The 13,203-nt window shown below is 39.0% G+C and overlaps 1 protein-coding gene across 5 annotated transcripts in view; it reads left to right on the plus strand.

The window, feature by feature from the left end:
• MYCBP2 (MYC binding protein 2) overlaps nt 1-13,203 on the plus strand; it is a 415,400-nt gene that overhangs the window by 197,756 nt on the left and 204,441 nt on the right. For all 5 annotated transcript variants that reach the window (XM_045011267.1, XM_045011270.1, XM_045011275.1 and 2 more), the window contains 4 exons: nt 2,451-2,643; nt 3,369-3,643; nt 5,128-5,349; nt 12,493-12,684. In XM_045011267.1, coding sequence (XP_044867202.1) covers nt 2,451-2,643; nt 3,369-3,643; nt 5,128-5,349; nt 12,493-12,684 — 882 coding nt within the window. The remainder of the gene's footprint in view (nt 1-2,450; nt 2,644-3,368; nt 3,644-5,127; nt 5,350-12,492; nt 12,685-13,203) is intronic.

The raw sequence follows: 13,203 nt of genomic DNA on the forward strand, positions 1-13,203 counted from the left end.
TCTGATTGCAAAATCTAAAGATTTCAAGAAAAAAATTGTAATTTTACTGTATTTTCAGCTATAACTTAATAAAAATTCACATACATTGAGAGGAAGCTCAATGTATTAGTGTATTAAAGGCGATTTTTTTCACTTCTCCCTCAACATTCCAATGCAAACTTGTGTCCGAGTAAACTTTGATTATCATTGTGGTTGTCCAGATCATATAATAGCATATTTATTGCAGAATGTTTTTACCTTTTAATGAGTAAGCTAGTTTGGAAAATTGCCTTCACTTTTGATGTTTAAATATTCATATGTATTGATAATATCACAAATCATTGTCTTCACGAGCTAATAAGTTGTTAATGATTCCACACAGTTCTAGGGCACCTAGTACTATATATTATCTTGTGCTGCCTTCAGAATATAACTGATTCCTAAGTAGTTACTGATTAGTTTTTCTCCTGAATAAATTAATTACTTTGCACTTCCAGAGCACATACTGTTTGTGGATCTCAAAGCTCTTGCTCTTAAGCCTCATTACACTCTGTGAGGTGAGGAGTATACATAGGGGCACTTAAATGCAGCCACCTCTGGAGTGGAAGACCCCATCTGTTGAATACTGCATATCAGCACAGCAGAACAGTTTAAGACAGAATAAAGAATAGTTGAAATTCCAAGGAGACCCTTACATAAACAAAATATTTGTGAGTTAAAATGTGGCCATTTCACTCCTTCTCTTACAAAAAGTGCCATGGGATCTTTATTGGTTGTAAATGGTGATTAGTTTAGTTTTGAATTTCATCACACGACTTTACATCTTGTCTTGTACAGCACCGAGCGTACGGTCAGCACTTGGCAACTAATAATCGTCTGAAAGGTTCTGCCTCCAGGAGTATACTTCCACATCTTAATTTTCTTCACTGTTACAGAGTGTCTGGCCCCTTTAAGGGGAAATGAGCCCAGTCCCTTCTGTGCCATGACCCAACTCTCCTCTCTAGGTGGGGAGAATGAGGCCAGGTGACCCAGATCAGTCTTGGGGTCGATAAGGAGAGGGCCTAAAGGGACAAGAGACTGCAGCTTGATGTTGGCAGATGCCTGCAAGCACTGCAGAGAGTAAGAAGGTTCCTACAGTGCCCTGATTCAGCAGAGGGAAGGCACGAATGGGGAAGAAGGCATTGGAGAAGGCAGAGAAAGCCAAACTCCAGGCAAGAAGTCCTGGGAGAGCAGTAAGCCAGACCGTCAAGAGAAGGGGCTGTGCCCAGGTTGGAACTGGAGCAGAAGAGTGTTTGAATGCTGTAAGGAAGACAGACAGACCTCAAGGAGTTGCTGTGCCCAGTGTGAGACTGAGGCTGAAGATATTTTATTTTGAGTTTATTTTATGCTAATAAGTCAGACCTCAAGAAGAAGATTTTTTATTGGGCAGAAGCCTTTATGGAATTATTGAGGAGCCTGAGTGAAGAGAAAAATGAGGCAGGGCACCACTGGCCACAAGGGGCACTAGGGAGGCAGCCCACCCTGTTACATTCACCGCCTTTTTTTTATGTCCTCTTTTTATGTGGCCATCTGTGTTTGGATCTCCTTTAATTACGCAGTCTGTTATCTGCTGTCCTCCTTTAAGTTTCTCCTTAAAACTTTCCATGTGGCCAGAAAACCCTTGTTGCTTCTTTTTAATAATTGCATTAAAACAAACTAACAATCACTCTCCACCAAATCTATGTATATTTCAAGATAGCTGCTTTACTAAGCAAAGCAGTCACATGATTTTTATTGGATGTCCTCCTTCCTTATTTTGCCAATGTTTGTCATCCCTTCTCATATCACGTCTTAACCTGAATTGTAAACTATTTGGGATGGGAACATCCTTTCTCCTTTCTGGTTAGGGCACTTTATAAATAACCAACACTTTTCCCCCCAGAGGTCCTAGGTGGTATCCCATGCAAGTACTGACATAGTTTCAAACCTGGTTAGCTTGTAAGCTCTGGCATTGACAGCACCAGGCATGTAGTTATAGATTCTTTTTCATTAAGGCAAGGATGCACTGAGTTGAAAATAAGTATTTTTTTTAAATTGTCCATGGTACTTATTCAACAACTAAAAACAATTTTTGAAAGCTTATTTTAATTCATTATAAATTAATTAGGGCTATCAGCTATGTTGACCACCTGAATATTTTATGTATGATAGAGAGGCTTATCTTCAGTTTTCAGTTTCCACTCACAAGACATTGTTATATACAATGCAGGCTGCTGGGGGTGTATCTGTGTTTATAATAGTGAATTACCTCCTGCATTTCTTTCTTTTCTCATCCTTAAATTAAAAACACTCTTTAATGTGGTTAGTAAGGTTTAGTGTGTGTATTGATGTAAGAAGTTTTGAGTTTTTATATTACCGATGTGGATAGGTGCCATTAGTTTGTAATCTTCCTTAGAAAGTTGAACTTGACTTTTTTTCCTTTCCTGAAATAGGAATGCTTTGAGTCATTGCTGAGCATTCTTCATTGGAGTTGGACAACCTTAGTGCTAGGAGTTGAGGAGCTTCGAGGATTGAAGGGATTCCAGTATACAGCTACCCTTCTTGATCTAGAGCGGTTGCGTTTTGTGGGCACTTGTTGTCTTAGGTTGCTGAGAGTCTACACGTGTGAGATATACCCCATGTCAGGTAATATTTTTGGTCTTTTGCATGTGGTTCATATTTATCAGCAGACAGGTAACACACAATATGGAAATAACTTGAGTAATAAGCTAAATTTTCAATTAATTGATTTTTAGCAGCTGTATCACAGTTTGAAATATTTTTAGTAGAGCCATTTAAGAGAGTAGGGATTGATGCATTCAGAAATAGAAAACTTTTGCACTATCAATTATATGCCTAATGGAACATATAACTGCACATGTTTGATTAACCTCCTAATTATGTCAAAATATATTTTCATGACTAAGTAGACAGCTATGCCTTCAGGACTACCCTGTGGTTTGTTATCCAGTTTCTGTGCATAGTATTTGCTTTGCTAGTAAGCATAATCAATTAAAATTTGAAAGCAGATGTTTGCTGTTTTCACACTTGCAGGCTAAGTGCATCTTTATTAAAATTTAGTAGCATCTGTATATCCTTGTTTTGGTTCATTAGAATGTAGGTCTGAAAAGATTCAAGTTCTTTTGTATATTTAACGTTGCTTAATTTTGATTTGTCTTGCTTTGTGTTGATATATACATTACTAAATTGTTTTTAAATTTTCTCTTGTTAAAAATGTGTATACTATTTTTAACTTCCTGTGTAACTTTTGTGTTTAGCTACTGAATATAATTTACATTTTAATAGACAAGAATATACACAGATATTTTGTTAATTGTAAATTTAATGTCCTCCTTCTTATCACCTTCTAGCTAGTGCTAAGGCTGTTGTGGAGGAAACTAGCAAGTTAGCAGACTGCATTGGGAAAACAAGAACCTTGCTGAGAAAAATTCTATCTGAAGGAGTTGATCACTGTATGGTGAAGCTGGACAATGACCCCCAAGGATATCTCAGTCAGCCCCTGAGTCTTCTAGAAGCTGTTCTTCAAGAATGTCATAACACTTTCACAGCCTGCTTTCACTCTTTCTGCCCAACGCCGGCTCTACAATGGGCTTGCCTCTGTGACTTGCTGAATTGTTTAGATCAGGTATACATTAAATAACATCACTGAACAGTAGTTCTTACAATGCTGTGCTCTAAAGAGACACGAAAATAAGATTCCTATTCTACTTTCTTTTTTACTTTTCTTAGATTAATTTTTATCCTGCTTTTACAATTTGAGTTGCTATTTACTTCTATAAATATACTATAAATCCTATAACCTCTGTTTTATGATCTAAGGTACAGTGTTCTGGGTGGGGCTTATCTTATGAATTGACACTGACATTGTAAGTGTAGTCTCAGATAGAAGGTGTAATAGAAAAGGAGGAAGACAAACAAATTCTTAGGGCTTTTATAGATAACCTTTTGGACACAATATTTTGGAAAATGGTGTAGGATGCATTTATTTACTAGATAATTTTTTATTTGGTGTTTGTGGGATTTGTCTTTGGATGGAAATATGTAGTTGAAAATGCACAAAACATTTTTATTAATTAAATTAAAATATCTTAAAAGTGCTGGATACATATGAAAAAATAAGCACCGGCTTTGCTTTTAAAACTTAATAAACAAAGGAAGTATTAACTGTAGTTAGTGAATTGGCAGATTGTTTCTGGTCACCACAGGCTGGTTTTTCAGACTAGATGGTCACCTAGTGGGATTTTCTGAAGTGTCTATGCAGGTTAGTTGCCCAACTCCCATTTATTTCAACGGGAGTTCATTAGGCGACTAACTCTCGTTGAAATAAATGGGAGTGTCACAGTCCCAATAGGTCCCTATTGAAGCTATGACCTAATATGAATAGCTGTAAATGAAACTGATTTTTTTAAGCCTACTAAGGCCAACTTTTATGGTTAAAATCATTCATATGTTTAAATTTATTGCTCAGCTGAGGACATAATAATTTTCAAGTTTAAAAATTGCAATTTGATAATGTCATAAATTTGGGGAAGTAAAATAACATTTGAGAGAAATAATGTGTTAATAAACTTAAGTTAAAAACTATTTGAGATCCAAAGAGTGAAGGTAATGTAAAATATACGAGAGATTTGACATTTTTATGCTTTGCTACTTACAGCAAACATTTTTAAAATAGATTTAATAACTAAAGCCTTTCACTGTGATTTAGAAGCTTCTTGCACAAAAATTAATATTAGTTTTAGTGGCGCAGTAACCTGAATGTTACTAAGAGAGAGGAAACTACTGAGAGAATAGAAGGATGGTCCTTTTTTTAAAGAACTAGACTATAACTCAAGAGATCTGGATTCAATTCCCGGTTCTGCCTGAAATATATCCTGTGATACCTTGGGCAAGTTACTTAGTCTCTCTGCTCCTCAGTTCCCATCTGTAAAATGGGGATAATAGTACTTCCCTACTTCACAGAGGCATTGTGAGGTTCTCCGATGCTATTGTGATGGGGGCCATATAAGTATGTACAGTAGAATGTGCACAAAATAATAGTATGAATTGGAAAACCTGTACTTCACTTACTATTTGTTTAATTTAATTTTTTTTTTTTTTTAAATAAAGGACATCCAGGAAGCAAACTTCAAAACGTCAAGTAGCCGGCTTCTTGCAGCTGTAATGTCAGCCCTGTGTCATACTTCCGTAAAGCTGACCTCTATCTTTCCTATCACTTACGATGGAGAAGTGTTGCTGCGATCCATGGTCAAACAAGTCAGCACCGAGAATGACTCTGCACTGGCCCACCGTTTCCCTCTCTTGGTAGCCCATATGGAAAAACTTAGTCAGGTTAGGAAATTTTCTGAAATCTTTCTATTTAATTTTTTTGTAACAGCAAACCAATAGTATAGAAAGGTAATCTGGGTCTGCTTTTTAGGAATGTATCCAAGGTTGCCTACGTGTTTCCATTCTAAATGGCTTATTTCAGATGCTTACAACTTTGTCAAACATTCATCTTTTAGGTTGAAACTTCCCACATTTGTTCTCAACTGGAGAGAAAATTAAATGTTGGAAAGTTGAATCAAAAGGTCATTTGAGTACATTGGGGAAAAAAATACCCTTTTGTTGCTATTAGTTTTACTATATATTTTTCATTAATAATCTCAATTTTTAATGACTTTGCACATATGACCACATAAGCTAAGTAAGGCTTTTTTTAATGTGTCCCCATGATTGGTGAGACTGATAGGCTTTAATGAATGATCTCATACTACTTTTGGATCATAAATAAAGCAGGAGTGAGAAGTGATTGAGGCTAGTACCTGGGAGATCCCAGCTTCGTACAGAGGTTGGAAGTTCTGCAATGAATGAGTCAAAGGACCACACATAAGCAAGGATTTTAAAAAAAATCAAAAAAAACAAGCCTCCACAATGAATGAAGCAGGGTCCTGAAGCAATAATAGTATATGTTCAAAACCAGTACTGTACTTTAATGAATCAACATAGAATCATAGAATATCAGGGTTGGAAGGGACGTCAGGAGGTCATCTAGTCCAATCCCCTGTTCAAAGCAGGATCAAACCCAACTAAATCATCCCAGCCAGGTCTTTGTCAAGCCTGACCTTAAAAACCTCTAAGGAAGGAGATTCCACCACCTCCCTAGGTAACCCATTCCAGTGCTTCACCACCCTCCTAGTGAAAAAGTTTTTCCTAATATCCAACCTAAACCTCCCCCACTGCAACTTGAGACCATTACTCCTTGTTCTGTCGTCTGCTACCACTGAGAACAGTCTAGATCCATCCTCTTTGGAACCCCCTTTCAGGTAGTTGAAAGCAGCTATCAAATCCCCCCTCATTCTTCTCTTCTGCAGACTAAACAATCCCAGTTCCCTCAGCCTCTCCTTGTAGGCCATGTGCTCCAGCCCCCTAATCATTTTTGTTGCCCTCCGCTGGACTCTTTCCAATTTTTCCACATCCTTCTTGTAGTGTGGGGCCCAAAACTGGACACAGTACTCCAGATGAGGCCTCACCGATGTCGAATAGAAGGGAATGATCACGTCCCTCGATCTGCTGGCAGTACTCCTACTTATACAGCCTAAAATGCCTTTAGCCTTCTTGGCAATAAGGGCACACTGTTGACTTATATCCAGCTTCTCGTCCACTAGTAACATGACAGATGCTAGATGTTTTGAAGGACTGGTCACGAAGACATGGACTTGGCCCGGGCCCAGAATCTTGTATAAGAAGCCTTTCATATGGGTGATAGGATTAAGAGAGCTGCTGCCTCAGCTCTCAGTTGGAAACCTGAAAATCTGCTTTGCTGCAGTAGTCTGGGTTCCACCAAAAGTTCAAGAAGAAACCTGAAGAACTACCCTACACTGGGGAGAACTGCTTTGGGAAACAGCAGAAATTTCTCTACGGAAGGCAGAGTAGATGTTTACCTGAGTTGGTTCTGGGTGTATTTCACTTTCCTCACCACTATTTGTGGGGGTGGTGATATGTTTTTCAAACATATGATTTTTCAAAAAGGGTGTTAATGACTTGCATGTAAAAAGAGGTGGTTTGGTAGATAGTTTCTTGATGAGTGGGTGAAACTGCTGTTCGTGTTTGTTCGCATTATGAGTGCTCTCATCAGGAGGGGAATAGTTCTCAAACTAAAGGTTTATATCCTTGAAAGAAAAGCAGTTATAAATGAAACTCTCCTGCAAAATCCATATACTGCTCAAAATTGAAAAAGTGCAATTGTGCAATTTCTCAATTTCCTGTTGACAATAAAACAAGGTATTAAACTTGGGGAGGGGGGAAATCAAGGTCATTTCGTGCAAGATGGATTATGTTTTATGGAATGATATTGTGTTGTTGGTAGTGATTTCTCCAGTAAGTTATCGTTTGTGCCTTTGTATATGCAATGCGTATATATTCCTGTCAAGTGAGACACATCCCCATCTTGATTGTTTTCATAGCGCCCTGTTTTCGCTTTTTAAAATGTTCGTAATGACTTTGATTACCTATAGTGAAGACTCTGTAGAGGTTGAAGTCACTGAGATCAAGCATGTTTTATAAAGTTAGCCGCATTTGAAGAAAAAAGGTAGTGTGCAACATTCCTAGTGCAAACTAATAGTTTTTTAGCTAAAAATACCCACCAGTTTAATAATAGAAGCACAAACCCGAAATGATAAATATATCAAGAAATATCTTCAGTAAAGAATTTTTACATTTAAGTAATTTTGCTGTCCATAGTACTGAAAAGCAGCAATGCTGGCTAGATAGTACATGCATAATATAGATACCTATAGATAAGTATTTATATAATACAACGTGACTCCAGTTTTCCTTAATACAAATAACTTCATGTAGTTGTGATAGTTAAAGTTGCAAAATTGCATGGTGTCCTCATACACTCTTATACTGACAGATTTTCATAGATTCATAGAGTTTAAGTCCAGAAGGGATCATTTAGCTTGACTTCCTGTATATCACAGACCTTTACATTTGACCCAGTTACCTGTGCATTAAGCCTAGTAACTTGTGTTCTGTTTGTCAAATGTACATCTTCCATAAAGGCATCCAGTCTTGATTTTGAAGACATCAAGACATGGAGAATCCATCACCTGCCTTGGTTGTCTGTTCCCGTGGTTAATCACCCTAATCACACACAACCCAGTCCATAGTGTTTGTAGAAGTGAGCCTAGACTTGATCACAGCCAAAAGTGTATCTTCAGTAGTACAGGTTCCAGGCCACAGAAGAGCTTGCTGCGCAACTCAGACTAAGCCCACAGATGCAGGTTTGCTCCTGTTTCATCCTCCTGTGTCATGGGGCATCCTACATTTGTGAGACATGGTTGACTGCATGACTGACTTCACACAGTTTACTCACCAAACAGAAACAATATAAGCAAGTTAGTCTCCCTCCCACACAAGAGAAGGTAGACTCCCTCCACTAGCCTTTCTAGCCCTGTAAGAGAATAGGAGCTTGTTTTTTTGGATGGGCATTTAGCCTAGAAAAAGCTTGTTCAGAGGCATTTCATGCTATTCTCAACAGTTGGAAAATCCATGAGAAAATACTACACATCCAAGTGTCAACGGTTTTCCATCTGGGCCAATAATTGTGACATAATTCCAGGAGAAATCAACATCCCTACTATCCTGGACTACTACTTCTCCCTGAAGATTTCAGGTCTTTCATTTAGCTCAATAGGTGTCCACTTGGGAGCTATCAGTGCCTGCCATCCTCTGATCAATGGCTGCTTTATTTTTGTCCATGCTGTAACAGTTCATTTTTTGAAAGACTTAAGTTAGAACTTTCTCAACTGTAAGCAAATCTCTTCTATCTTGGGACTTCAGTCTGGTCCTCTCAGCACTAACAAGGCCTCCTTTTGAACCATTGGTGTCTGGCTTCCTATATCATTTCTCCATAAATGTCATCTGCTTGGGAGCCATCAACTCCACTGGATGGATGAATGAACTGGGAGACTTTATGGCAAACCCACAATACACTGTCTTTCACAAAATTAAGATTATGCTGAGACTGCATCCTAAATTTATTCCTAAAGTGATTTCAGACTTCCATCTCCATCAGCCCATCACCTAACTTTTCCCTGAAATTTCACACCTCTAGCAAATACAGACATCAGCTTTTCCTGGATGTTCATAGTGCAGTGGTATTCTATCAGCAAAGAATAAAAACCATTTAGAAAATGGCCTAGGTTCATATCACTTGCAGAATGGATGGTAGGGAAGCCATATTGTCTGAAAAGACTTCTCGGATTTATCTGAGGGTGCATCCTACTGTGTTATGAACTAACACTGCTCCACTACAAGATTTGAAAGACCACTTTACCAGAGCTCAGACAGCTTCAGTAGCTTTTGAGAGATGTCTCTATTAATGTAACCTGTAAGTCAGCGCATACCTTCTCCAGATATTAGGCCTTAGTACCAGCCTTGAAAGCTAACACTTCCCGTGCATGAACTACACCACCAGTCTCTCCTCCTGCTAGGTTGCCTCCCTCTGTCTATAGCCCTCTCTCTCTCTCGTAATCAAGCTGTTCGTCAGCCCTGGCCAGAATTCCTGCATCATTTCATTCCCGACTCTTCTTGCATGTTAGTTGAGAATCTGCTTCCCCAGGCACCTGGTTCCTTGTCTCTGCCCAGCAGAGGTGAAAGGATGTGCTAAGGAAAATAAGAGCACGTTGTCTGACCCAGGTGTGGGGTGGGGAAGACACTATTGCCCTTTTTCCAGGGCTGCAGTACTTCAAAGTCACATGATATATTTTATATGAACTGGTTTTATTTTATTCATCTTTCATTCACTGGCCGATTTAGAAGCTCCTGCAAGCCGTGCTTTAAGCCAAGAGACATGATAAATTGACATACCAAAATCAATAAAAATAATGAACAAGTCTCCATATTTTTTCCCATTGATGCTGAGGTTTCCTATGAAGAGGACCCTGTTATGATGATTTTACAGTCCTTTAAGGCAAGACACAGTCTGGAGGACATTGTTGTCTTAGAAGTGCCTGGATAGAAACAAGAACTTCTGTTACAGAGCAGCAGAGGAGCGCCATCCATCTATTCTAAGGAGATTTTTTGGCATCTGGTGTCTGATCACATCTATGAATGGAGTGGGCTTCTGAGCTACAGAAGAGCCATAATAAGTATGCCTGGCTCCGGAATTTAACCAAACATCTAGAGTTCCTACTCTGTCTACACAGCCCATGGTAGTGAGCCTCCCAGCCTGGGTTGCTGGACTCAGGCTAGTTCTCTTGATGTGTAGGCAGGGCTTTGAAGCTTTGGCTAAAGGTCTGGACTCTGAAGTCAACCCACATCTCTAGGCTTCAGAGCCAGAGCTCCAGCCCAACCCACAATACCCACAGGTATGTTTAGAGGTAGTTCAAGCCTGAGTCTGTAGACTCGAACTGGGAGGCTTGCTGCCAGGAACTGTGTATACATACTCTGAGAAGTTCACATGAATCACCAGCCAGAAATGGGTGCTCTCCAGGGCCATCCCCAAAGAGGCCCTCTGAATATGGGCCCATGATGTGCTGCAGCTGCTCTGGCAGCACAGCCTGATCTGGGACTGGCATTAACAACAGGGTTACTTTGAGGGGTTGATCCAGCAACTGCAGGCACTCTTCTGGTTCTGCCTCTGTGGTTATAATTATGCCATCCCTGCTCAGGCCTCTTGGTGTGGTCCCCAGCGCCTGATCAAATTCATTGTAGAAGGGGCAGGTAGAAAGGGAGTTCCATGAGGTGTGGTTCCTGTTCTTGGTTTGTGATAGGCATTCTTGAAGGATTTAACCCGCTCCCAGCATTGAGCTCTGGGTTGGTGGAGCGCAGGTGCTGCCAGCCTCTCCAAGATGCTTATGTACACATGCTCATTTCTTGTGTTCTTGCTGAAACCGTGGCTCTTGTTCTCCTCACACCACAGATTCATCAGAATCTTGCTGTGTTTCTCTGTCCAGCTAGCAGTATGCTGAGTGTTAGTCTGCTGCTTAGTTGTGGGAATAGCCAACGTACAATAGGGTTAGCTGAGGAGCTCACATGAAGGAAGGGTTAAATGTGCCACGCAGTTGTATTTTAACCAGGAGGTTGCTTCCAGTTCCTGGAAGTCAGGTGGGAAAGTTTGGGGATTAAAGGTTCAGAACACACAGGCCTGTGGGATAGCATTGATGGTCTTTCCAAACACAAGCCTGGTGACCTGTGCTTTGCCTACATCCACACTGCAAAGCTAGCAGGCTTGGACTTGAGCCACAGTGGCATATGGACTCAGACTCAGACTCATGCCCCTGAGTTAGTCAGCAGGCCTGCATCTTGAGAGGCTTCTGGCACCTCTCAGAAGGCTGTGTGTATGGATGGTATGGGGGGTTGGGTGTAAAGCTGACTCAGAGCCTGGGTTGACTATGCAATGTAGACATACCTTTACAAAAAGCAGAAGCTTCTGGGACAGAGAAGACATGCAGACTGTTTGATACATATCTGATTAATCTCTGCATTGACTTTCATTGTATGATTCATGATGAATGCTATATGAAAAAAGCTGAGACATTCTCCTCCAGTAGAGAGAGCTTTCATTGCTGGGATATAGCTATTGATGAGATAATGGACTATAAGGGTCTGTTATGACCATTGTGACGATGCACAAGCCTATCTAGGAATTCTCTTTCCGGTTATAGCATAATATTCTTAATGAAACCTAGTTTTTATTGTATTTGAGAAGACAAAAACATAAATCTATGTCTGGCTGAATGAATTGTTGAATTGCTACGATTGTACACTAAACATGAATTAGTTAACATTTTCCTTAAGTCCTGATTTTTAAAAGTTATGATGTTCTAATTTTAAAAAGGCACTGATACCTCAATTATTGCAAGATAATTACATTCTTTTATTACAAGTTGACTTTTATGTAGAGGTACTGGGGGTTGAACTGGTAAAACCTTATTCTCAGAAAAATTGAAGGTTTTTTTCTGTTAAAGTAGACCCACGTTTCAAATAAAAGTTGGGGTTTTTTGAGTAGGGGGTGGGTGTTTATCTTGGATTGCAGAGTATCAGTGCAATTTTTAGATTGGGATTCTTTTGGAAACTGGTTTGTACATCCTACTACGTACGAGCATTGCTAAGATTGTGTACTGTTTTTAATATCTTTTTTTAAGGAATCAAAATTTAAAACGTGCATCACCATTGTAGTTCTGAGAAATGTCACAGTCAATGCAAAAAATGCAGTGATGTATAAAGGATATTTTATATGTTGATGTATGTTAAGTTTTACCAGATAAATCTGCTAATCATCTTATTCACAGCTCATGCAAAATGTAGGAATGTGAATTTAGCATCACAATTTTTTCTTAAGGTTTGATTTTAAAGTGATCTGAGGTTCTAATTTAGAAAGGTAGTGATGCCTCAATTATTATTACAGGTAATTTATTTTATTACAAGCTGATTTGTATATAGAGATACTGCTTGTCATTTCTAATTTTTTTTTTCATACCACAGAATGAGGAAAATATCTCAGGGATGACAAGCTTTCGAGAAGTGCTAGAAAAAATGCTGGTTATTGTTGTGTTACCAGTCAGAAACAGTCTTAGACGAGAAAATGAACTCTTCTCTTCTCACCTGGTTTCCAATACCTGTGGACTTCTTGCTAGTATTGTGAGTGAACTTACAGCTTCTGCACTGGGATCTGAGGTAATAATGATTCTGTAAAATTATCTTTGATATAGGTTTTACAGTATTTGTACATTATGATTGTAATATTTACTGTGATCACACAATGTTTCTACCTGTGTGGAAGTTTTTACTAGTTTTACTACTGTTCCTCATTATATGTGTAGGAAGTCTCTCAAACCACTAAAATATTTCTTTTTAAATTGTGTAATCACTCTCTATTATTGAAGTGCTGTTCACAATTAGCCATTTTGTTATGGCTGAAGAATACAGTGCACTTTCCCCAAAATTACAGCAATTACTCTTTGTGTACAGAATGAATTTTTTGAGAATTTACAAATAATATATTCAGGTAGAGTTAAAATTAAATGTCATCTCATTTAAAAAGTCGATTTAGCCACTATTTCTTCCTGTTCCTGAACACAAGCCAGATAGCTGTTGTTGGCTATTAAGGCATGCATCCTCCTTCCCTTCACCAGCCTCCACCAATTGGTCTTTTAATTTAGCCACCTCTGCCACAAGAGCATTATTTTCTCAAAC

This window comes from Mauremys mutica, chromosome 1 (assembly GCF_020497125.1).
Source record: "Mauremys mutica isolate MM-2020 ecotype Southern chromosome 1, ASM2049712v1, whole genome shotgun sequence".
NCBI lineage: Eukaryota > Metazoa > Chordata > Testudines > Geoemydidae > Mauremys > Mauremys mutica.